This window comes from Colletotrichum acutatum (assembly GCF_030867785.1).
Source record: "Colletotrichum acutatum strain CBS 112980 chromosome Unknown BDZ83scaffold_143, whole genome shotgun sequence".
In the NCBI taxonomy this organism is placed as follows: Eukaryota; Fungi; Ascomycota; class Sordariomycetes; order Glomerellales; family Glomerellaceae; genus Colletotrichum; species Colletotrichum acutatum.
This window is the reverse complement of record NW_026849137.1, coordinates 1,904-24,968: the sequence shown is the minus strand read 5'-3', so window position 1 is coordinate 24,968 and position 23,065 is coordinate 1,904. Positions and strand designations below refer to the sequence as shown.

At 50.3% G+C, this 23,065-nt stretch overlaps 12 protein-coding genes across 12 annotated transcripts; 6 read left to right on the top strand and 6 right to left on the bottom strand.

The window, feature by feature from the left end:
- Positions 1-225: 225 nt before the first annotated feature.
- On the bottom strand, positions 226-1,612 carry BDZ83DRAFT_589759 (uncharacterized protein; the record flags this gene model as incomplete). The annotated part of the gene is made up of 2 exons (XM_060506267.1): positions 226-1,324; positions 1,434-1,612. The coding sequence occupies 2 exons, from the start codon at positions 1,610-1,612 to the stop codon at positions 226-228; spliced, it is 1,278 nt and encodes a 425-aa protein (XP_060359535.1).
- Positions 1,613-2,914: 1,302 nt separating this feature from the next.
- BDZ83DRAFT_756922 (uncharacterized protein) lies at positions 2,915-3,312 on the top strand (the record flags this gene model as incomplete). The annotated part of the gene is made up of 4 exons (XM_060514820.1): positions 2,915-3,010; positions 3,074-3,127; positions 3,182-3,222; positions 3,273-3,312. 4 exons carry the CDS (start codon positions 2,915-2,917, stop codon positions 3,310-3,312), a joined length of 231 nt encoding a protein of 76 aa, XP_060359534.1.
- Positions 3,313-3,856: 544 nt separating this feature from the next.
- Positions 3,857-5,533, top strand: BDZ83DRAFT_709886 (mitochondrial carrier domain-containing protein). Its single transcript, XM_060511579.1, has one exon. It carries the CDS (start codon positions 3,900-3,902, stop codon positions 5,253-5,255), a length of 1,356 nt encoding a protein of 451 aa, XP_060359533.1. The 5' UTR covers positions 3,857-3,899; the 3' UTR covers positions 5,256-5,533.
- On the top strand, positions 5,534-7,098 carry BDZ83DRAFT_681955 (metallo-beta-lactamase superfamily protein). Its single transcript, XM_060511217.1, has 2 exons — positions 5,534-6,005; positions 6,066-7,098. Exons 1-2 carry the CDS (start codon positions 5,678-5,680, stop codon positions 6,926-6,928), a joined length of 1,191 nt encoding a protein of 396 aa, XP_060359532.1. The 5' UTR covers positions 5,534-5,677; the 3' UTR covers positions 6,929-7,098.
- A 72-nt stretch (positions 7,099-7,170) lies between these two features.
- BDZ83DRAFT_589735 (Alpha/Beta hydrolase protein) lies at positions 7,171-8,981 on the bottom strand (the record flags this gene model as incomplete). Its single annotated transcript, XM_060506261.1, has 4 exons — positions 7,171-7,329; positions 7,384-8,434; positions 8,496-8,537; positions 8,590-8,981. The coding sequence occupies 4 exons, from the start codon at positions 8,979-8,981 to the stop codon at positions 7,171-7,173; spliced, it is 1,644 nt and encodes a 547-aa protein (XP_060359531.1).
- Positions 8,982-9,914: 933 nt separating this feature from the next.
- Positions 9,915-11,583, bottom strand: BDZ83DRAFT_638042 (uncharacterized protein). The gene has a single exon (XM_060509346.1). It carries the CDS (start codon positions 11,575-11,577, stop codon positions 10,084-10,086), a length of 1,494 nt encoding a protein of 497 aa, XP_060359530.1. The 5' UTR covers positions 11,578-11,583; the 3' UTR covers positions 9,915-10,083.
- A 1,167-nt stretch (positions 11,584-12,750) lies between these two features.
- On the top strand, positions 12,751-14,956 carry BDZ83DRAFT_734815 (uncharacterized protein; the record flags this gene model as incomplete). The annotated part of the gene is made up of 5 exons (XM_060512956.1): positions 12,751-13,159; positions 13,282-13,369; positions 13,424-13,582; positions 13,643-13,940; positions 14,009-14,956. The coding sequence occupies exons 1-5, from the start codon at positions 13,105-13,107 to the stop codon at positions 14,954-14,956; spliced, it is 1,548 nt and encodes a 515-aa protein (XP_060359529.1). The 5' UTR covers positions 12,751-13,104.
- A 399-nt stretch (positions 14,957-15,355) lies between these two features.
- Positions 15,356-15,960, top strand: BDZ83DRAFT_589767 (carboxymuconolactone decarboxylase; the record flags this gene model as incomplete). Its single annotated transcript, XM_060506268.1, has 3 exons — positions 15,356-15,507; positions 15,567-15,628; positions 15,713-15,960. The coding sequence occupies 3 exons, from the start codon at positions 15,356-15,358 to the stop codon at positions 15,958-15,960; spliced, it is 462 nt and encodes a 153-aa protein (XP_060359528.1).
- A 58-nt stretch (positions 15,961-16,018) lies between these two features.
- Positions 16,019-17,685, bottom strand: BDZ83DRAFT_723537 (uncharacterized protein; the record flags this gene model as incomplete). Its single annotated transcript, XM_060512572.1, has 4 exons — positions 16,019-16,553; positions 16,624-16,919; positions 17,015-17,521; positions 17,614-17,685. 4 exons carry the CDS (start codon positions 17,683-17,685, stop codon positions 16,019-16,021), a joined length of 1,410 nt encoding a protein of 469 aa, XP_060359527.1.
- A 328-nt stretch (positions 17,686-18,013) lies between these two features.
- Positions 18,014-19,716, top strand: BDZ83DRAFT_709873 (PAF acetylhydrolase). Its single transcript, XM_060511578.1, has 2 exons — positions 18,014-18,871; positions 18,926-19,716. The coding sequence occupies exons 1-2, from the start codon at positions 18,299-18,301 to the stop codon at positions 19,484-19,486; spliced, it is 1,134 nt and encodes a 377-aa protein (XP_060359526.1). The 5' UTR covers positions 18,014-18,298; the 3' UTR covers positions 19,487-19,716.
- A 77-nt stretch (positions 19,717-19,793) lies between these two features.
- Positions 19,794-21,040, bottom strand: BDZ83DRAFT_638031 (uncharacterized protein). Its single transcript, XM_060509345.1, has one exon. It carries the CDS (start codon positions 20,865-20,867, stop codon positions 19,950-19,952), a length of 918 nt encoding a protein of 305 aa, XP_060359525.1. The 5' UTR covers positions 20,868-21,040; the 3' UTR covers positions 19,794-19,949.
- Positions 21,041-21,792: 752 nt separating this feature from the next.
- Positions 21,793-22,815, bottom strand: BDZ83DRAFT_709867 (uncharacterized protein; the record flags this gene model as incomplete). Its single annotated transcript, XM_060511577.1, has 2 exons — positions 21,793-22,110; positions 22,171-22,815. 2 exons carry the CDS (start codon positions 22,813-22,815, stop codon positions 21,976-21,978), a joined length of 780 nt encoding a protein of 259 aa, XP_060359524.1. The 3' UTR covers positions 21,793-21,975.
- Between the last annotated feature and the right edge of the window lie 250 nt (positions 22,816-23,065).

Sequence of the window (23,065 nt, the reverse complement as noted above, 5' to 3'; positions counted from 1 at the left end):
CCTAGGATTTCGTATCCCTGATCAAACGGCTGGATGCATGCAGTATTTGACCTCGTTCAGGTAATTGACCGTGTTTCTGCTTGGGACCACAATGTCCGGACTTGCACAAGACTCTGAATAAAACCAAAGATCGAATGCAGTTTGAGAGGAGCGTGCACGCTGAAGAGTAGTGTTCGATGTGCTGTGAGCCTTCGCGGCTTTTTAACTGAGTCTTACAAAGGGTACCTATGGGTTTTCTTCCTCCAACTCAGAATCGTAATCATATACCGAAACAGGATAATCCTCCCGCGAACCAGCCTTCTTGATAAGCTTCATATCGAGTATTTGCAAGAATAGCCTATCGTTAGCGTCCTCATCGTAGTCGTCTGTCCAAATAGAATTATAGTTCTCCCACTGCCTGTTGTTGTGCTCGTAACGCGGATGGTTGGAAAAGTAGCTGAGCTGTTCTGCGCGAAAGATCTCAAGATCAGGGCAGTCCGTGCTCAGATGCGCGAATACGTCTTCCCAGTTGCCCCCGTCCCAGTGGATCTTGACATCGTCGAAGTTGACTCGGCGGATCGCTGGATCTTGTGACGATGACGGGACAGCCGACAACAGTTGTAGAAGCGACGGTACGTTTGTCCATATCCGGCGAAGCGAGAGGTCGCGCAGATATTTAGATCCGAACCGGGGATTCTTCCACTGCTGAAGTTCTAAATTGAGATAATGCGTCGCCTCAATGCCAAGTGCCTCAAGTTTCGGGCAAGATGCCACCAAGGCCCAGAGTGCGTCCTGATGTTCTCTGTTGGGATAGGTTGCCTGCACATTACTCGGCGCAACCGATCCCAATATAGTTGTTCTATCGCCGTCGTTATTTTCCTCTTCTATCTTCGTGTATTGTGCGCTTCCGCTCGGTCCAGTCTCGTCGACAATAACCAAACGTAGCTTCCTAAGGCGATCCCGAGCATCCTGAGAGAGGCCACCAGCCAATTGTCCAATATGCCACGTCGAAGGCACCGCAAAGCTGAGGTCCACTAAGTGTTGGAATCCCGGACTGGTCAGACCATGTTTCACTGTTGCCAAAATTTCATCTACGCCTTGCATATCGTAGCAATTTGCCATGAGATCGTGTTTGCTGTGAGCCGCAGGGAACTCAACACTGAAGCGTTCTATGTGCTTGACAGTATCAAAAAAGTGTCGAAGAAGCGCGTGTTCGTTGTTCTTCCCGTAATGGAGCTCGTGTCTAGAGCGTGTCGGGTCCGAGGTCCACCAATCTGTCGTCCTAAGTTTGTCGACATAGGAGTGCAAGATTATGTAGTCGTCGTCGACATCCTGACCCTCAAACCTGCGTCAGCCTTGTGTCAGTCGTTCGTTCTTGTATAGGTAGTAGACTCGAGTAAGCTTGCTGGCGTTCTGCAAAGACGGAGAGTGCTCAGTGGACGAGTAAATCTTACATCTCAAAGTCGTACGAGTACAGCCGCGAAAAAGTTCGTAGTCCATCGAGATCGTTGAGGCTGAGACTCTTGATCCAACTACATGGACCGCCATCAGGCCCGTCACAGACTCGTAGAAGCTTCTCGAGGCGTTTCCCATCATCAAAGGGTAAATTCCACCATTCGTGCTTCTGCAGCATTCTGATTACGGAGGAGTTCCATTGACGCGAGACCAAGCGCAAGTTCCAGAAGCCGCCTCCGATGGGGGGCAGTTCGCCCCGGTTAAACTTTTGCAAGGAGCCGGAACCGTGGCGCGTATTAACAGGAAGCCGCGCTGAGTGTGACGTGAAAAACCTCCAGTCGTCTAGAGAGTAGACGCCTCGGACTTTTGCCAACGGCTGGTAGACCATCAACCCATCAAGGACCTATCGAAGGCGCAGGATTAGCCGACCGCACACAGTTGAGAAAGATTCAACGGACCTGGTCAAGTATTTCGGAAGGGAGTTCCATGGTGCCCGAGATATATCGTGACTAGCTCACCGAAGTGCGGAAACCCGATCACGATGAAGGCTGTGCTGGGTGGCTTTCCACATCTTACGTGGTCGTTTGGGATGTTGAGCTGTAGTTGCTTTGCCTCTGGGAGGTAAGTAGGGCAGGCAGCCATCAGAGGTTGGGCTTAGCGTAAAATCCAGGAACAGACCACTGTAGGATTAGTCAGACTCCCTACCTTACAGGGAGCACCTGCCATCAACCACTCGGGAATGGAAGTGCATAACATCGATCTTTTCTACTTCATTACCACTTCTATTCGGCATTTATTCTGGCAGGCTGGTGGGTCTATGATTGCCGTCTCATATGAAGTTTTCAGGTTCTTTTTGAACCTTTTCGACGAGAGGTTCCTGCCACTCGAAATTGACAGAGACCGAGGGGACGTACTCGAGTTTAAATACCTGCTGTGTGCTGGTTGACCACTCCAAACATGATCACGAAGAGTGTTTAGTGAACCAATGTTCCAAGACGAATTTGGATCCGCGTCTAAATCACTCTCGACTAACACACATTCCCATCGGTGCAACAGAACCTCCGACTGATCAAAGCCTCGAATCATGTCCAAAGCCATTCACAGATTAAAGAGCCCCTCAATCTTTACATTCCCACCTATAATACACCAACCAGGGTTGAGGCTGCTGACTCGCATACTTGCAAGATCACTCGAACTATTTAGCACGAGGAGTGATTATCACGTACGGGGGTAAGACATGGCAAAGAGGCAATTTGGGACCGTTTGGTATTCGAGAGTAGAATCGACTTCAAGTTGTGTGAGTGAGACTATTGGCGCTGCAAATTAACGGCATGCCTAGGCAATGGCAACCCTCGATGTCAGCCTACCAAACTATTAATACCCTCGGTGTTCTTGACCACTTTCATTTGATCTCACTCCAAATTTCAACTAGAGTTCTCATCTTGGTCTCTTGTAACACACCACACAGAATTTATCCAAGATGAAAGTCTACGCCATCGCCCTCCTTCTTTCCAGCAGTCTAGCTACCGCTGAAATCGCCAGAGTAGTCTGCCAACAACCCCCTAGAGAATGGGGAGTATGTGTGACCCTGATGAGAGACTTCAAATAACGATCGATGGAAACTAACAACTTTTCATAGAACGGCAACTGTAACGGCGACGACACCTGGGCTTGTGGTCAGCGATGTGGCCGGGTTGGTTTCCAGGATCAAATAGACAAATTCAAACAACTGACTGGCACAATGTAGTGCATCGACGAGAACGATCAGCATGGATATGCTGGATTTTGGTTCGTTTTCATCTCTAAATCACTTTTGAGGTTTTCACTTACATTTTCAGGCGCTCATCTGACAACAAGTGCGACTGCTATTGCTATTAGAGCCCAGACCAGGACTCTTCTGAGGTCTGTGACAGTTCGACAAACCTTGCCGATGGCTACACGCCTCTTCCCAGCAGCGAAAATGGAGTATTGTCGGTCATGTCTTATATGCAAACCACCAACAACATGGAGATATGTGTAGATGAGTAGAGAGAGAATTTCAACATCGAATCCTAATTTAGTGTATACGCTATAGCACTCACCATTTACACCTGCCACGTCAAAAAATCAGCATTGTTGAAAAGAAGGATCTTTTCTCATTTTCAGACTTCAAACTCGAGAGATAAAACTAGATTCTTTTTCATGGTGATACAGGAACTCTCCTGAAAGGCCTAAAGGGTAAATGTTGGACTGTAAAAGTTGTCATGGGATCTCAAGCTGGTGATATCATGTGGTTGCCTTAGGTACCTTGTGCTGACAGTCACAGGCGGGAGACGTCCGGCATGAAGGTACCCACTTTACCAGGGTCATGCGCTTAGTCATCACATCGAGAATCTGCGAACTGATCTCAACCGATGCCAAGTTTTGGCGTCTTGAATCTCATCCAGGATATTTCACCTATAGGGGACGATGAAAAGCAGTAAACAATGACACGACGTCTCGATGACGGCACAACGACATACGACCCGTTTACAGGCGTCCTCCCCGTCCTACCGCCCGATGCCCAGCTTCCGGACAAGAACCCGCGCAGCAACGCCGCAACCGCAGCATCGGCCGCCGGCGTGCGCGCCTTGAGTGCCCAGGCCATCGCATTTTACTTTCGCGCTCCTGTGAAGGCCTTCTTCCGCACCCGCGTCGACTACCTCGCCTACGCGCGCAGTGTGCACCAGGCCCAGATCGAGCTGCTCGCCCAGGCCGCCGCAAAGGAGCCCTCGACCAAGCTGAAGGCGACGCTGAACCAGGCATGGTTCTATCTGCGGGGCACCACGCCGGGCGTGCTCACGTCGGCGGTGAAGCAGCACGGCTGGAGCGTGCTCCCGAATCAAGTCTTGCCGCCACTTATCGCAAACGTGGGGGTCGGAGCCGTGCTGTATACCAGCTACCTCACCATCCTTGGCAGTCTGCATGAGGAGAGCGGCAGAGCGACGAAGACTGTCTACCCACCACCACACCCTACCCAAACCTTCACCGCGGGACTTCTCGCCGGAAGTCTCCAGAGTTTCATCGCGGCACCGTTAGATGCCATCCAGGCACGGTATGATCACCGCGACCTCATGCCAACAGAGGGCGGGAAACCCAGGAGCATGTGGGCCTTCAGTGCCGAGAAGCTGAGGGAGATTGGTGTGCGTGGCATCTTTGCGGGATGGGGTCTTTCTCTTATGAAGGACAGTTTCGGCGCGGCGGTCTTCTTCAGCGTTTTCGAATACGTCAAGGCCCAAGGGTACTACCGTTTCGTCTCGTGGTACTACGGCGGCCTTGAAGAGCACATTGTAGACTTCATGGCCCAAAAGCGACCTGCGAAGAATGGCAAACCGGAAGATGACAACAAGCAACCTCTTATCATTCGACCGCACTACGCTATAGAACCCATCTTCTTGCTCCTAGGAGGACTCAGCGCATCCTTTGCCCAACAAGTTGTTCTTCATCCCTTGACTCACGTGCAGGTGGAGCACTGGGATCGCCTTGAGGAACTCGACGCCAAGGCAGCGAAATTGAGGGAAACCAAGGGAGCCGACCCGGCACAACGTAAAGACGGATGGAGGATGGCGAGGGCCTACTATCGGGCTTACAAAGAGACCTGGTCAGAATGCTGCGCAGAGGCAGCAAAGGAAGGGCTGGGCGTGAGGAAATGGCTATGGCGCGGTTTCTGGTGGAACACCATCCGCCAAGTTCCCAGCACAAGCGCTGGATTGATCATTTTTGAACTGGTGCGACGAAAGTACGGTCTCGGCAGCGAAGAGGTTCGCATCATGGGAGATGGGTACGATATATTACTAAACTAGAGCATTTGGCACGCGCGCAGGCGTTTGGAGGTTGAATATTTGGGACTCTCGACTCCCCGCTAGGCATCTGTACAAATTACATCAAGAGACTCTTTTTTTCATCATGGACCGGTGGTACGATACGGATTTGCAGCTGTGGCTTGCATGTGGCACGACTCTACACTTGCTGGCTGGCTTGCGGCACCTTCGGGTAAGTATTTCCTGCACCTCCAACGTCGTGCAGTGTAGAGCAAGGAGCTTTCACATTGGATGCAAAAACCTGGGGAAGTGGAGAAGACATGTTCATTTGATAATCACCGATGACGTCGGGGCACCATGCGGCTCAGGAAACTTTCTCTAGTATCTCTCCCCTCTTTGTTTCCCTAAAGTCGTCTCATAGTCTGTAAACCCACGCTACTCAGATTCATCAACAAATCGACGGAATGGCCAACATTCCAAAATCAGACAATGTCGTGCGCGTCAAGCTTGTCGATACGACGACTGCCATGGTCGGCGTGGCCGAGTCCTTCGTTCAGCCAGTCGTGAAGGGGCACGAAGTCATCAACTTTTGCTCGCTAGCTTTCCTCCTCGAACATGAGAAACTCGGCAAAAAGGCAATGTTCGATCTCGGCGTCCGAAAAGATTACTGGAACTTGCCCAAGGGCGCCCAACAAGGAGTGCTGGGGCCAGATAGCGTGATCTTTGGCATGAGCGTACCAAAGGGCATTGATGAGGTGTTGACGGATGGAGGAGTAGATCCAAAGTCGATTGGTAAGAACCTTTCTCTTGAGATTGCTTCCCAGGAACCCTCTCTCACAGACAACCATACAGATTACTGCATCTGGTCTCACGCCCATTTTGACCACCGCGGAGATGTTTCTGTCTTTCCCAAATCAACAACGCTGGTTACTGGGCCTGGATACTTCTCGTCCAAAGGAAGGCCCGGGGGAAAAGATGATCCACAGGCGGCAGCAGAATTTGAAGGCCGGCCTCTCGAGGAAGCTAACTTCGACAAAGGTCTGATGGTGGGCAAGTTCAAAGCCCAAGACTTCTTTGGTGACGGTTCCTTCTACCTTCTTGAGGCTCCGGGTCATCAGCCAGAGCACATATGCGGCCTTGCCCGGACGACGCCATCCTCGTCCCCTGAGGGAGCCACATTCGTCTTTCTGGGCGGTGACATCTGTCATTTTGCGGGCGTCTTCCGGCCGTCCGAAGAGACCCCACTCCCGGATGGAATCCCCGCCTCGGCCATTGCATTGCGCAGAGATTGGGCGTCCAAGGCCATGTGCCCATGCTCCCACTTTACTCCACACCATCCTAACGCGTCAGACGAGAAATCGGCGTCGACCAAGCCATGGTATGAGCTACCTCGTGGAGGTAAACACCCCGTCTATACAGATATTGACCTGGCCACCGAGTCGGTTGCCAAGATGCGTGAGCTGGATATCAAGGATAATGTCATGGTCTGCATCGCGCACGATGCGAGTCTACTGGACGTGTTGCCGGTCTTCAACAAGCAGCCGGGTAGGGATATCAATGACTGGAAGACGAACGGATGGAAGGCGACGACGTATTGGAGTTGGCTGAATGAGGTGTCGGTGAACGGTGAAACGCCGCATGAGCCTGTGGTAGAGGGCTTTTGGAGGGACGGCAAGAAGTGGGATTACGCGGGATACTTGGAGACTCTAAAATGAGACTATATGACCCCGTTCCTAACCGGAGCAAGTAGCGTGGGAAGGAAAGTCTTATGATGGTATGATTCAATACGATGATGCTATCTGATGAAAAAAAGAAAGTGATCAAACAGACAAGGGAGAATGTTGAGTCCTTAATAGCCAAATGAAGAAACAGATTCTCTACTCGCACTAATGAATGTACAGCCGCTCCATATGCACAAAGCAGTTGGGAAGCCTCGAAATGATAGACTGTTCCTCGACTATCCACTCTCCTCTACCTCCTTGGCTTGAGAAGCGACGTATTCAAATGCAGTCATATCTGGCTCGCACGTAGTCCCGATCTCGGGCATATTGCCATTCTGGAAATATTCACGAACGATGTTGTCCACGCAACTCGAGGGGTGGTTGGTATATCCATGCTGAAAGACATGTTAGCATTGATATTTGCGGAGAAAGTGACCTGAAGAACTGACACCAACACCGTGATGAATAACAGCCCGACTATTTCGGAACCGCGCAGAAACCTCCCACGCCGTGTTCTCAGGGGTGACTGGGTCCCAGTGTCCATTGATGATGAGGGCTGGGAAGCTAGTCCTGACGTTCCTCAAAGCGTTGAGGTCGATTTTCTCAGCGGCATCAAATCGCCAGCGAGAGCAAGGCATGCGCAGCCTGGCGCTGGCTTCGCCGAAAGAGCTGCCCTCCCAATGGGTCCGGTAGATGGAGTATAGATCATCAACGTTTTCGACGCGGAAAGACGAGTCCGCGCAGGCGATGCCCCAGACGCCAAAGGTGCCGCCTTCGTTCCATTCGGACGGCAGTGCATTAACTGCAGAGGAAATGGCGCGGGTCCAGTTGCCTGTCAAGGCGGCGTGCACTCTTGCGACGGCTAGAGGGTATTGTAGCGGCTTGTATAGCTCCGTCAACAGAGACATCTTGAAGAGGGACACGATATCGTCTTTCTCGTTGGCGGTGTCATTCTTGTCGTTGATCTGCTCCTCGAGAAGGGTTTCGAGTGCCTTCATCAGGCTGTCACCGGTAGTATCAGCGCCGGTGAAGTTAGCCAGTACGCAGACCTCAGGACCGGCCTCGACGCACTCGTCAAAGAGGTGGTGCAAAGCGCGCTCCGTGTCTCTTTGGCCGGTCTTCCACGTGGTATCGGCATAGTCGTCGGCGATGAGGTTGCTGTCCAAGACAAGACGCCCCACGCGATCAGGGAACATGGAGGCGAAGACTTGTCCGAGAACAGTGCCGTAGGAGACGCCCCAGTAGTTCACCTTAGGGCCTTGGCCGAGGGCGTCGGCGATCGAAATCATGTCTCTGGCCACGAAAGGCGTACCAACGAAGCGGCCGTACTTGGCATAGTCTCTGAAACAGGCATCGGCTGTGACTTTCCAGGATTCCCAGTCTACCGTCTTGATGCTGTTCCAGATATCACCCTTGGGCAGCGTCTCAAAATCACGTCGGGTAAGGGAAGTATCAGCCGCTGTCACATTGCAGACGTATGGAATGGTTTTGCCAGTGCCTCTGAGAATGTGTTAGCCACGATTCGAATGAGAATGGTGTGCTGAGATTGTATGATGCTCACCGAGGATCGAATCCAATTATATCGTAGTTTCCTCCAACAATGCTGAAATCAGTGAGTTAGCAGATGAGAAGCAATCGTGCTAACGATGACCTACTTTCGCAATCTGAGCCCCAGAGCAGCAACCGACTCGACGCCAGAGCCTCCCGGTCCGCCGGGATTCCACAGCATACTGCCCATGTAGGGTTCTTTGTTTGCGCTGGCCTTGATCAATTGAAGCTGGATGGTTTCACCGGAGCTGAGGCTGGTGTAATCCAGCGGAACCTCGAGTTTGGCGCACTGAAATTTCTCCGGCATGGCGTCAAAAACAGCGTTGCCAGCCTCCCCAAAATCCAAGTCACACTCTGCCCATCGGATGGATGGCTGGCTGGATGGCTGGGAGGAATTATGGCCGTCTCTCCGCAGGGCGAGGTGGGCTTCAGTCGGTACTATCAGGGCGCCGGCTGAACCCAGAAGGAGATGGCCGATTAGAGTACTTTGCAATTTCATGGTGAACGATTTAAGAGTTGAAGTGGTTTAATGTGATGTCTGGATATCCAGGAGATACGATTCTCATCGATGGCACCGGCTTGCATTCTTATATGTGCGACGAGGTGTGAGATGGATTTTCTTGATAGTGACGGGACTAGGTTGGTTGGAGAAAGTTGACTGCGTGACTGCCTGGATAGTGACTATCAATTCGAGAAAACAAGTATGAAAACAAGGTTCTATTTTCTAGGATCGAGGCTATGCGGCTGACCCGCCGACTCATCAGCTTAATTCGTCAAATCATCGCAATATCTGATTCCGTCACGTCGGAACTGGTGCCTTGGCGACGAAAAGCTGAGCCTGACTGAGCCCACAGAGGACGTCCAAAGTCTCAATTTGGCAAACGAATTGCATGCGCAGTGAGCTTACATGCTGCCCAAATTCGCATTCAGCCCTGCTTGTCTCAGACTACAAGAAACAGCTTCGAACCACATTGGGAAGATTGAGTGTCGTTGGAATACTGTCAGCAATCTTGGCAGTATCTACGTAATTGCTATGCTAGGCTTTTACCCTTTTGGGACAAAAGAAGTAGAGAGGTACAAAACAATAAGCGAAACGTTTGCTGGGCGGGCTAGCGGGGTAAACCAGCACCCGATGATCAACATGGACTCAGAGCAGACAAGTTTCTTCTCGATACTGGAAAGGAAGCCTAGTGCTTAAAATTTCTCAATAGTGCCTTGGCGGCGCATCATGACATAGTTGAACAAATTTCAATTATATCCAGCCGTGAGACTTAAAGTTTTGGCTTTTTTAAAAGGCATCTTCATCGACATCAGCTCTGCTTCACATTCTCAAACGTGCAGACGTATGCTGATTCAAGACACTAAAATTCGGACTCATTGGTATCTCTCGTCATTCAGTCATTCAAGGAGCAGTATCAATCAACATAGCAATGGCCAAACGTTTTTGATATTTTCTTTGAACTAACGGCAAGATACTGAGACTCAGTTAGAGTCCATCACTATGGAATTTTGCTTACTATTACTGTGTACCGGAAAGAAATTTCTGCCTAATCCCAATTGCCTACGTTGGTTCTACTCAGTATTGAGGTGCTATAGGTTGACTAGGGACTCTGATCAGAAAGGATATCTTCGTCCATAATTTGATCATCGTCACTGCTGCTGTCAGACTCATCCCGTTCTCCATCAACAATGTCGTCATCCTCGCAATTGAGAAAATCCTCAATCATCTCTGTATCAGGACCTTCAGGAAGCCCATCTTGAGCTTGCTGCTCAGAAGAAGCGGCTGACAAGGGCTTTTTGGCTTGTAGGTCTGGCCCATGCTCGGGTGAGTCCGATAGCCACCAAAGCTTGACACGTTGAAGACTTCCACTCAGAAGTCTGGAAACAGACTCCTTCATGTACATGCCGTCCAGGCAAAACAGCTCCAGCATAGCTAGAATGAGAATCACCTTCCACCACATTGAAGTCCAGAAAGAGGTTGGCCAGATGAAAACCATTGTGAGTGCCTCTGCCACAGCAGCAAAATGCCAACGATTGGGGTAGATATGATTCCAAAGAACCCGAGTGTCGTTTATGAAAAGCTCTATCGAACTTGGCAAGACACACGTTCGCCAGTGTTTGGCAAGCTCGCCATGATCGAAATCTTGTTTTGAGTTGGTGAACCGAACTCTATGCCGCAGCCTGTGTTCCCACATTGGCAACAGCCTGCCTTGGGAATCCCACGGCTCCTGTTCACAAAATTTTGTCCATCTGCTCCAGACCTCCAGAGCGATTTCATCACTCACTTCGAAATATTCCCTGTGTTTCTTTCCGCAGCCGCAGGCCCATGATCGACAAAAATTGGCCAACTCGGCGTGGACCAGCTTTTCGGCAAAGCTGTTCCAGGAGAATTTCACTGCCGGTGCATATTGATGTTCAAAAAACTCTGGGTGTCTGCACTGGTATTGAATGTCTTTGCCACGCTTTTCTGGGAGGAATTTGGTGACGCCGATTTTAAGTAGGCGTTGGCTGATCTCGCGTGGCTTGGTGACTTGGACATAGAGGAAGCCCGCAGACTTTGCCTTAGGGCCGGCTTTGATCATGAACTCAAGTTTGCGGTCGATTTGGGGTCCGCTGAGCTTCTTCGCTGGCGTTGAAGGTAGCTCGCTTGCACTTCGATCCCGCACGACAGGCCGTTGATTGCGTCTTTCAATTTCAGAGGTTAGGCTTGGAGAAGTGTGAGAACTGTGCAAAGATGGCTTAGCCCGGGTTTTGTCGCCAAGATCGTCAGAATTTTGCGCATGATTGTCAGGTCTCTCGATGTGGAGAGGTTTTGCCGATTTCAACGATATGGCGGATGTTGATCTATTTCTGGGGACGCTTTTCTTCGACGGGGTGTCCACCTCAGATTCATCAGGTCTCTCAGAAGTTGGAGTCCAACCAGATTCCGCGAATTGATTCCATGGAGGAACATTGAATGACGCTCGGCGTGTTGGCTGATCAGGTGTCAACCCCTTTATGGCTGGGGCCAAAGGGGAAGAAGCTGTGCCCGGCTGCGCTGCTTTCACGGGCCTAGCTCTGCGCTTCGTGACCTTAAGCGGTGGAGGATTCTGCATTGTAGAATAAATGAAGCTGACTGATGGGGTAAATCTTGTGAATTGAAATATGAACCTATCAAGTGAAAGTAGCTGAGGAAATAATCGATGAGCAGGTGTTGTAGAAGCCCACATCCTTGACTCCTAGGCCTCCCCGTGGTATAAATACCAGCAATCATCGGGCTCAGCACAATTTCGAGAAATATCCCGGGATGCAATTTCCCATTTACGACGTTGAGCTGTAAGCGCCCTTGTTGGTTGCAGAAGCTGCGCCCCCCTGAGCCAGTGAGGTCTGTCTGAACATCCTTGCTCATGCATCGGGAGCTTCCAGATCAGGTCCAACAAGGCAGAATCTTGTGCCCAACGGAAACTTCAGTGCCGTCTTCAGACCAAAGCGCGACCAACTTCGTGGCATTGCTGCAGAGTGCCATCGTGTGTGTGGGGTCCTTGAATACAAGTTGAAGCTGCAATGGCTTTTCTGTTGCTTGTGTTGGAGAGGTCGCCTACCTTGGCTAGACGGGTTCACGTCTGAAGATGATTCGATCATTAAGAAATATGCCTCAATGACTCGCTATTTTAGATGTACGACTCGCCATCTAGTACAACGGACATTGGCATCGGAACTCGACATCCCATTGGTATCCATACCATAGCCATTGTGTGAAATCATACAAATCTGGTGATGACGAAGATCAAAATGTTCGATTGATTCTGCAAAGGAAAAGAGTAGGTTGTATGATTGATCTGGCGACCGACTCAAATGTGATGATGTCCGAGATGGTCGCATCGGCCTACCTCACTCGCGGGTCCAAAGGGACTTCAAACCCGGCACTCCGCTGAATTCGAAGTCTTGGGTTGAAGTAATCGCGCCAGAGCAGCTTCAAAATGAAAGACCTCGATTTTGGTCTTACGAGCAATGTTAGGCGAGAAGGTAGTTTGAATCTGATAATCCCAAGACCGGTCTGTCGAAAGCATTAGTTAGCTATCACCAAGCCTGTTAAGCGGTAGCTAGTCCGGGGATCCCAATTTTTATCGGCGAGACGGGGCGCTGAATCCAACGAGATAGCGATATCCGGGCCGGCCCGGCCGGGAGACACTGCGCTTCGGTCCTGTCGCTTTTGGCTTAGATAAAAGCTTTCAAGACCTCTCGGCATGAACTTAGCTGAGATATTACTCTAGATATAGGCAATTTGACTTTCGAAAGGCAATGTTCAGACCTCTTATATTTATCGTTATCCTGATTCCTCGCAATGCCGAACATAACATCCGATTCTTCACGTGACGCAGCGATGGTGAAATCGCTTCTGAGGATGGCGACAGATGGCGAATACATCCGATCAACCCAGTTTCCTACCAAAACCCCTCTTAACGTCTGATAGATGACAAATGGATCTGACCTGACTCGATTGCGAAGTTCATTTCCTTCTGGACTCTTGTGCTTTAAATACTTTTGTACACCGTAAATGTGCTTGTGAGACCGCTTTGACTGACAAAAGGATTTAGCCAATCCTCGCAAATTGTTGGTCTGAGCTTTAGGACGCTGTCATAATGGGAGGCGAACGGAAGATCAAGTCTGTAGCCATTATTGGCGCGGGCGCTGCAGGTAAGTACATCTTGAGCCACGCATGGCAAATCTCCAGATGCAAAGATGCAAGCCACCGACAGATCATCTGCTGCGAGCACTTAGTTGAAAGTAGAGGCTAATTTATGTCCGATATCGACTAGGTGCTGTTACCGCTGCAGCTTTCAAAGCGGAAGACTACTTTGAAAGAATCCAAGTATTCGAAAGAAGAGAGTCCGCTGGCGGAACATGGTACTAGCTCCCTTTGATTCTCATCGTCAACATTAGGCTGACTGCATCTTCTAGGATCTACGATCCAAGTCCATCAGAACTACCTCCACTTCAACCCGGGAGCCTCCCGCCCGATGTCGATCCCGCAGTGGAGATCCCGGGCGAGCTTCCCCAGGTTAAGCCCCATAGTCAACGAGAACGATACTCACAGACTCCGATCTATCATTCTTTGACGTAAGAATCGCTGAAACTTTACATATCATGCGAAATAGCGATGCTAATGGAATTGTAAAGTACTAATGTCCCTGACATTGCAATGTCATTTTCGGATTCCAGGTTCGCCTACGGCCCCTTTGCGCCGCATTGGATTCCACGACAATACATTGAAAACTACTTTTCACTGCACAAGACGGATTCTATTCTGGTGCTTAACACCACGGTTGAGGATGTGACAAAAGTTCCGGCCAAAGACAGGCCCGAGCAGTGGAGGTTGACTCTGCGCAAATTTGACGCTGCGCGTAACGTCGACGTTTGGTGGCAAGAGGTGTTTGATGCAGTAGTTTTCGCCAACGGCCACTACTCGGTGCCCTATGTGAGTACAGCCTCCTATAAATCTGTAAGCCGCGTATCACAATTTGAATTAACTTGATATACTTGCAGGTTCCTCACGTCAAGGGCCTGGACGAGTACATCAAGAAATTTCCGGGCCGCGTCGTGCACTCCAAGACCTACCGCACCCCACAACCTTACACCGGAAAGAAAATTGTTACCATCGGAAACTCTGCATCTGGCCATGACGTGACAGAAGAACTGGTTCAGACAGTCCGTATCCCCGTTTATCAGTCCCGGAGGTCCAAGTCCCGCTGGGATGGCGACGAACCGCCTCCGGGCATCGCTTGGAAACCGATTATCAAGGAATTTCGTCTCGACGGGCGTATAATTTTCGAAGACGACTCATATCTCGACGACGTCGATCATATAATCTACTGCACGGGCTACAAACCCTCTTACCCCTTCTGGAACTCGCAAGCCAACGGAGGAAGAGCCTTGTACGATTACAAAAGTGGAAAGCTTATCAAGACTTTCTGGCACACCTTCTTCCAGGATTTCCAGACGTTGGGGATTGTTGGTATGCCAAGAGTTCTCACATTCAGGAGTTTCGAGTATCAGGCCATCGCATTGGCAAGAGTGTTTTCTGGTAGAGAGTCCGTTGCATTGCCACCCGTTGAGGAACAGGAGCGATGGGAGAGGGAAAGGGAAGAGCTCGTCAGGAAGGAAGGAAGAAAGTTTCACGACATTGCCTGGGAAACTGGTGAGACGTTTGAGTGGCTCAACTGGTTGTTCCGTGTCGCCGGTCTTCCGACGCTCAGGGGCAAGGGGCGGACGCCGCCTGTACTTTCCGAGGAGCTGATTTGGGCGGTCGAGCATTTGAGGAAATATCCTGAGCCTGGGAACCCGGATGATGATGATGATGAGCATCAGCGGAAAGACAAAAGAGCGCAAAGTCTGGGTCTTTACGAGGAAATTCATCAACAAGACAAGGAAGGACACAAGGGAAAGTGGAAGCTGGCTCAGAGGCCAAAGAAGGACCTACTGGAGTTTATCTAAGCTGATTTGGTAAGATTTTAGATATACCGACGATAGAAGAAGGTTTATCAATACAGTGACGATGCTAGAGATGCAAATTTGAGACTTGAGCAGCTATCGAATGCGGTAGACGGGATAACGCGGGATAGCCCTCACACTTCATGCGGGTTATCGGGGTAGTGCGGGGTGTGGATTTATTCCCCGGTTGCGGATCGATTCAGCGCCATCGGTCACTTTTATCACCTTAAGCTCGGATGTGACCCCTCAATTGGTTACGTAGCTCTGCCGAACACGGATGATGAGTTGTTCCTTGTGAAACGGGGAGAGATATTAGTATTATCCTGCTCCATGCTTTTCTGTACTACGGGTCTTCGAACCTTCACCTGTTTCCGATGTTCTCTTGCAAACCCCAGAGCAAAGATGTCATCCGAAAATAGCAAAAAGCTGCGCGCCGAACTATTTGAAGCTGGTCTGAAGAACCGGCGCGAGGTCGTTGGAGAGGGCTATGTCGAGACCGCGATGCACAATGGCTCTAGCGAGTTTGCCTTTGCTCAACAAGAGCTGATTACGGAGTGAGAATCCCAATATCTACCAATTGATTGTAGTTTTAATCTAAGATCAATCGAAATAGGTGGGCTTGGGGAAACATATGGTCGCGTCCTGGCCTGGAACGCAAGCAGCGAAGCCTGCTAAGTAAGTCAATTTGAGTTGAGCCCTGCCGCAATTGTGCATGGCATGCATGTAGTTGATGTGCCCTCGAGCTAACACCTACATCAGACATCGGCATGCTCATTGCTCTGAAGAGCTGGGCCGAATTTGGAATCCATATCCGAGGGGCGATTAGAAATGGGCTGACAGAGCTTGAAATCCGCGAGGCGATTCTTCAAGCAACGGTTTATTGTGGTGCACCAGCGGGTGTCCAGGCTATGAAAGTCGCCGATGAAGTCATCAAAGACATGATTGAGAAGGGGGAGCACCAAAGGCAATTGTCAGAAGTCTCACCGAACTACAAGAAACCCGAGTAGATCACAAACCAAACTTTGCGATCTCGACACGGCGTACCAAGATGGGAATGAATATTGTTCAACTATCTAAGGGTGTCGGATTAGTAGGCGTAGTGGGAGTTAGAGACCACAGCTCGTCGAGGTCGACCAAGATCGCATCGGCAACAGCAAATTGCTTTTTGACTTCGAGCAGACACTCAGTCACGGTCTGCCGCTGGGAATGTTCTCGGGACCTTGCCCCCGCTACTCGTAGTGGGAAAAGGTGCAGAAGCGGCGATAGAGTAGAGGATCGAAGCGCTTTCCTGGTTGTCTGCAAGATGTCTTCAACATGTTTCAATATCTCATCTCGGCTCAGCACTGGTACCGCAACGGTCATTGCTTGCCAATGATGTAGGTCGTAGTCATAGTTTCCAGAGAGATATATGCTTGTTGCCGAAAAGTAGCTCATGGCGAGAAGCATCTCGTTGTGTTGGGCAGATGAAAATGATGCATCAAGCTTCCAACTCTCAAGTGCATCGCGAAGATAAAAGCCCTCAGTAGCTAATTCTAGCGCATCGATGGATGGGACCTCAACTCCGGAGAAGCTGTTGTAAGTTTTGATGAACTGGCTCGTACTGGAGTCATGGATCAGCATTATCTCTTTAACGCACATCACACGAAGAAACAAAAAGCGCTCGAACTTACCGTGCTCTGAGCCTAGAGCATAATACAATCATGTTCAGTATATCGTCTACAGAAGCCCGACTTTGAATGTTTGCCTCTTCCGATAAACTGCGTGTCACCTTCATCCACTCTGGTGCTGCCAGGAAGCTAGACTGGTTGAATATTATGCTTCTACAGACTTCAAAAGTTCGTGCCTGTAGGAAGAAATTTCGCATTGTTCCCGAGGTACATGCTGACGGCCCGCTAGCGATGAGGGCCTGAGATGTGCCGAAGACCATGTGCTGTAGCCACTTCTGGCCAGAGGCGTCTTGAAGCAACTTTTGCCACTGTCAGCTCGTTGTCTTGCCATCCAAAAACAGCTCGAGGCTAAGTAAACAAGAGCCTCCGGATAGGTTTGTTGAGCTTTACAAACCTCAAATAGCCCTAGGAAAAAGGTTGACCAGAGAATGCTATCTTTCCGTGTCAACGTAGAGTCCAGGACAGCTCCTCGGAGAGAGGTTATGGACTGCAGATAATGTTCAAGCGCGAAACGCAGGCTATTGTGGCAGCCTAACGCGCCAAGGATATTTGCTTGCATAGCACCCAGAGCCAACATTGCGTCCAACAGATGGTTGTGTGGGGCTCGTCCTGCTTGGCCGCAGGTCTTGACTAATTGTTGAACGTCTGTGAGGAACTGGGGCCCTCGACCGGTGAAGCTGTTCTTGCGTATGAAAATATCAAAGTAAAAGAGGTAAGTAATGGTCTTGTCTGAGAGCGGCGGGACAGGTCGTTGTATGACAGGCGTTGCGAAAGACTTGGCCGTGAAGAGCTTCCCCTTGGCCAGCCGGATTGCAGTTCCGTTGCTCGGAGCCGACGCTGCCGGAAAGACACATTCAATGCAGCGTTTCTGGCATTGGGAGCACGGAATTGAACCGGAGCACTTCGATCGGCGAGAATTAGGAGACCATAATGCAAAGAAGCCCAATTGCTCGCGGCAATAGCAATAGCGAAGACAGGGGTGGATTGCCGTACCTTCGAGTGGCTGGCAGCGCACGGCGCGCAGCGAGAACGTCTAATCCGACGGTCGAATGGCCCAAGATGCATTGTTATTTTGCCAGAATATCGTGGGAGACCTGTGATTTCCGTATGGCCCAAAATCTCTGTTACTCGCCGCAGATTTTGCGAGAGTAGTCATCATAGGGCGAGTGTGTATATGAAAGGGTCGCGCAAGTTGTGTAAGATGTTGAGATCGTCGGGGAGTGGATCAGGACCCCGAACTCACTAAACCCAAAGCGGAAGCAACTGAGCGACGCTAAGTAAGAATCCCCAGTAAAACAGGGTAGGGTGGCCAATTGGATGAAAGCCAACGTCTAAGCTGAAGTGGTGCCTGGAGAGATGAGGGCCAAAGCCTCGAGTTGTTTTCAAAGTTCCGACTCAAGGTATGAGAGGCGCAGCTACTCTCTTTTTCCATCTTTCCACCTTGCCCGGCCTAATGAGACTTGTCTCGAATGGGAAGCAACCACGCGAGAGGGTCTTCGAGTGTAATCATGGGCACGACGAAGTGAGGATGGATGAGTATAAGATGCATCGTCTTTCTCGTTCTGTTTCATCTTTCTTAACTCAGACAAGCACTATCTCTCTTGAGTAAATTACTTCACACACCGAGCACCTCGTCAAACACTTTCCTACCACTTTTTAACCTTCAATTCCTGACATCATGATCCCAGCGTTGATCATAGGCGCTCTCGCCTCAGCGACTCAGGCGATTCTCGTCAACGGACCAACTGGACCTTACGCGGTTTCCATGTCAGTGGAGGCCCTGACCGATGACAGCAGGCTCGACCCTTACGCCCCAGTCAACAACACGCACTTACGGCAAGTTATGACTTCGACTTTCATGCCCGTTGAGAAGGCCAAAAACTCCTGTGAGGGTATGGAAAGAGTGCCATACATGACGCCCCTTGTGGCCGCGGCCTACGACCAGCTGGGCGTCGCTGTCGGCCTACCCAACGGCACCTTCTCTTCATTCGAGATGGAGTTCTGTCAGCCTAGAGCACGTTCATGCAGGCGTCCTCGCTCGAACTATCCGCTAGTGCTGTTCTCCCCTGGCTGGGGCAACCCACGCCTCCTCTACGGCGCTATGGCTCGCGAGGTGGCCAGTCATGGCTTTGCTGTCGTTACGATCGACCACCCGTACGACCCTTCTTTTGTTGAGTTCCCTGATGGAACCGTGTATCAGGCTGTGAATCTCGACACCGACAATACCACACAGTTGGAGTCTCTCACCCAGGTTAGTTGCACCCCCGAGTAGTCCCTAGCCGACGTGTAGCTGACAGAATCCCAGGTTCGAGCTGACGATGTCACCTTCGTGCTCTCACATCTTCAAAACAACCCCATCAATGGCGTCAACCTCAAGCGCACGATTATGTTTGGCCACTCGTTGGGGGGCGCTACGGCGGCGGCTGCAATGTTGCAAGATTCGCGCATCTTAGGTGGCATCAATTTGGACGGCAAGCTTCTCGACCCCGTACTCAACGCAGGTCTCGATCGGCCTTTTACTCTCGTTGGCCGGCCGGGACATTCAGCCGATGATCCGACCTGGGACGTCTTCTTTCCCGCTCTGCGAGGCTCAAAAGCTTTGCTGACCGTCAGCAACACCACGCACGGGGCGTTCACAGATTTCCCCAACCTCATTTCTTCATTGAACCTTACTTTGCCTGAAGCAGCACGCTCTTTGTTGGAGAGCGAGCTTGGGAGTCTAGAATTTGGCAGGATTGGAAAGGTTGTTGCTGGAATTGTTGGGGCTTTTGCTGATTTGGTGTTGCATAAGCGGGCCAAGTCCGTCTTCACTAACGCGGGTGATCCTGCCTTCCCGGAGGTTGTAGGAACCAGCATTGACGTCTGATTTCGATCAAACTTGAGTGCATACTACTTTGCACGACTTCAGGCTGGTATTAGGATAAATGGATGAAGGGGTACTTGAAAGCTCCATTGATACATTGTGGCTGAATTGAATGCCCGAAGGTTTGGACTGTAAATGGAGGAATGATGACATATTTGTCTTTTCTTCTTGTATAATTATTAATAGGTTTGTTAACAATTTACTTTCATCTATATGTGGTGGTGTTTTTCCGGCTTTACAGGCGCAAAAGATCGAACTTAACGGGATCAGGCTTTCAAGGGAATCGCACGATACGGTATACTTTTCAACGACACGGTACGCGCAATGTGCCCTAAACATGCGCTCAACACAATATGGTGGTTTCAAAACGAAAACCGCCGTTTACTTTCATCTATAATCTCGTGCATTCTTGATAAAACTTCTTGGTTGTGGCATCAGCGAACGAATGATGTACAAGCGAATACGATCAGTGTTGTAGGTACATTCCCATCTTAGCCAAGCCAGCATTGCTGCCGACCTCCTCTATGCACCTCTTCAGCATGCGATGGAACAATTCCAGTCCTTCACTGCTAACTTGCTCTTCGCGAAAACCTCTCAGGATCGTCTCGAGCCCCTTGATCTGCATCGAAGCTGGGTTCCCAAAATTTTCTTCCCACATTTCCTCGTCCAGAGCTTGGGCAACTTCAGACAGGTGGGATAAGAAATTCGATAGCAGCGGCAATACGATCATGTCCATCGGGTTTTTGGTTGTCGGGGGTTTCTCATTGCCCTTTTCTAGCTTTTGGCGTTTGAGCAGGTTCAGAGCAAGAATACCTCCAGTGAAGGTTCCATTCAAGGCAGCCAGGGCCGCGAGATCCCACAAGCTTGCTGCTCCAGGGTCCTCAGAGATGTAGTGGACTTGCCCCAGCGGCTCCAGATAACGCTGGGACACCTTGCCGAATTCGGCCTCGCTCTCGCCGCCGAAGAACATTGAAGCATGTTCGGTGCCTACCAAGGCCGGCGTCACCATGATGGCACCGTCGAAATACGCAGTGATGCCGTTCTTCTTGAGAAATGACTCCATATCGCGTGCTTCCTTGGGAGTTCCCGTTGTGATGTTGATGACCGAGACCGAGCGATCCCCTTCACCCAAGGGAAGGGCGGGTACGAGTATGTCCAAGATGTTGTCGTAGGTTGAGACGCACAAGACAACTACGTTGCTGTTACGAATAGCTGCTCGAATGTCTGTCTCAAGAACGGCGCCTTGCTCGACGAGCTCCGTAAGAGATGCCCTTTGAGGGTTTCGGTTCCACATGGTCACAGCTAGCCCAGCTTTCAGCCAGACTTTGACCATCGCGGCACCGATGTTGCCGACTCCAATGAGCGTGATATCCGTCTTAGACATTTTGGTGGAACTAGCTTCAGTCTAAATCTTGCGGTTTAGTTTGTTTTGATTGATTCGATGTATCGTTGTCAAGAAAAGGCTCAGAGTTGGTAAGGCATGAGAGCACACTTGACTAGAGGATGGGTTGAGGCCTTTGTCTTATCGAAAATGTAGAACGATGCCAGCTATGAGTTCTAGCATAAGTTTCGTCCGAAGCGCTTACAAACGTGCCGCACGGCACCGCATCTAAATCTCATCACTTCGGAATCTTTTTCGGTACTACGGACCTCGCGGACGCCGAATATGCAGGCGAGGAGCATACCCTCTTTTTTTTTTTTTTTGAATGACTGCTTACTATGTACGGGTGTACGCTTCAGATTGGAAGTTGTTCTAAAGCTATCTTGAATAAGACGTTGGAACTGATTTTCTTGGATTCTAAGGCTCTTTGACAAGCCTCATACAGCTCAACGACGTGTCCAGCTGCCATACAGATAAGCAGCTGCATCTCATACAAATATCAAAACAGTGGCCATTGGTGTTTGGGGCGAGTCTGAATACGGGCGAGCTTTTTTTGCGTTCATGGTTCACCGACGGTTTAGCATCGACGATACGGGGGCCGAGGAAAGCGCCGAACGATGGCGGCAAAGAGAACCTCCTAGGCATCGACCGACAGCTGGAAGTACAGCAGGGTAGTCGATACTGTATGTCCGTTGGCGGAGTCCGCTTGCGGAGTTTGTTGTAAAGTCAGAAATAGCCTCCTTATCTCGTCATGTACGGAAATAGATAGGGAGCCTTCGGGATTCGACTTCCGATAGAATTCCTGGGTCGATAGCCAACAGTCTTTTCTCCGAACCTTGTAACGGAATGATTGCAGTTTCTGCGCCAGAAATTCCATGTCGGTATTCCAGTCGAAAGGTAATGAATGGCTGCATTATGCATCAAATACTAGTAATCTATCTATTATAGGGCTCCCATCCTAGGATGAATCCAGTAGCTCCTATGCTGTTCCCCGAAGACTCCATGAAAACACAACGCTAATCCCATGATTCATGAATCGTATAACGAATGGTAGAGGCATCAAGCCGTTTTGCCAATGCCTTTAAATAACCTTGCCCAAAATCGAAGAAACTTAACACTCCATGCAGCAAGTAGAGCAGCTGGACTCTGGTGAGGCAGCCTGCGATTCCCTCTTCTTGGTTTGACGGCACCTCCTCGGGAAGAGGTTATTTCTCAACCTCTGATGAATCTTCTTGTAGTGCTCTCTCTATTGTTGTGAATTAGCGTGTGTTTGAATGGGGTTGTAATAAGAATGGGCTGAACGAACCATATTGTCCTTCCGGCTGAAGATGCGATCACAATCCGGGTGCATGCACCTCACAGCAGGCTTGTGAGAGCCCATGTGACGTTGAAAGTCTTTGCGGGTCGCAAAACCAACGCCCGCTTGCTGGCATCTCTTTTCGGTGCAGAAAAAGTACTTTGCGTGGCCCCGGAAGTGCTTCCTGAGATCGCACGCGCGCAGGAACACGCGGGAGGAGCAGCAGCCAGAGTAGCGGCAGCGCCAGTTGCCGGCGACGTCGAGATAACCCATTTGATGAAGATCTGCCGGGCCCCAGCTCTCAGGCTGCACCTCCTGTGGGGGCGATCGCGGCGAGACAGGCCCGCTGCTGGTGCTGGGTGGTGATGCGAAATCCAAAGGCTCACTGGGGATGGGCGAGAAGTCTGAGCGGGGAGAGGATGCGGTAAATGGGGTGTTGATGGTTGCATAGTCGGTATCCAAGGAGAGTGGAGAAGAGTTGTTCATGAGAGGCATTGATGTTTGGTATGGCGGGAATGAGTATGGATAAAAGAAGTCTTCTGTGCCCTCTGATGCGGGGAAAGGAATGAATTGAGAGTCGAATGTGTACACTGGGCTGCTGCCCTCGACACTGGGGAAGAAGGTGTAAGATGTCTCCTCGAGATAGGAATCCATGGCGCCTGATACCTGCAGACAAAGAGTAAATTGTTGGTGTTTGTTGGAGTAGAAAAGATGTAGTTGCGAGTGGTTGTTAGTATCGCAAAGTATCTTGATGTGAGCTTGAGACACAGAAGAAATGAGCTTGGCGAGAACTGGATCGACGACGACGTTTATGTATCTCACGATCACAGATTCTCCAGATTCTCAAATCACCAATGCACACCTTATGCAAGTCATATAAACACGGTAGTATAGCTCGATTCGG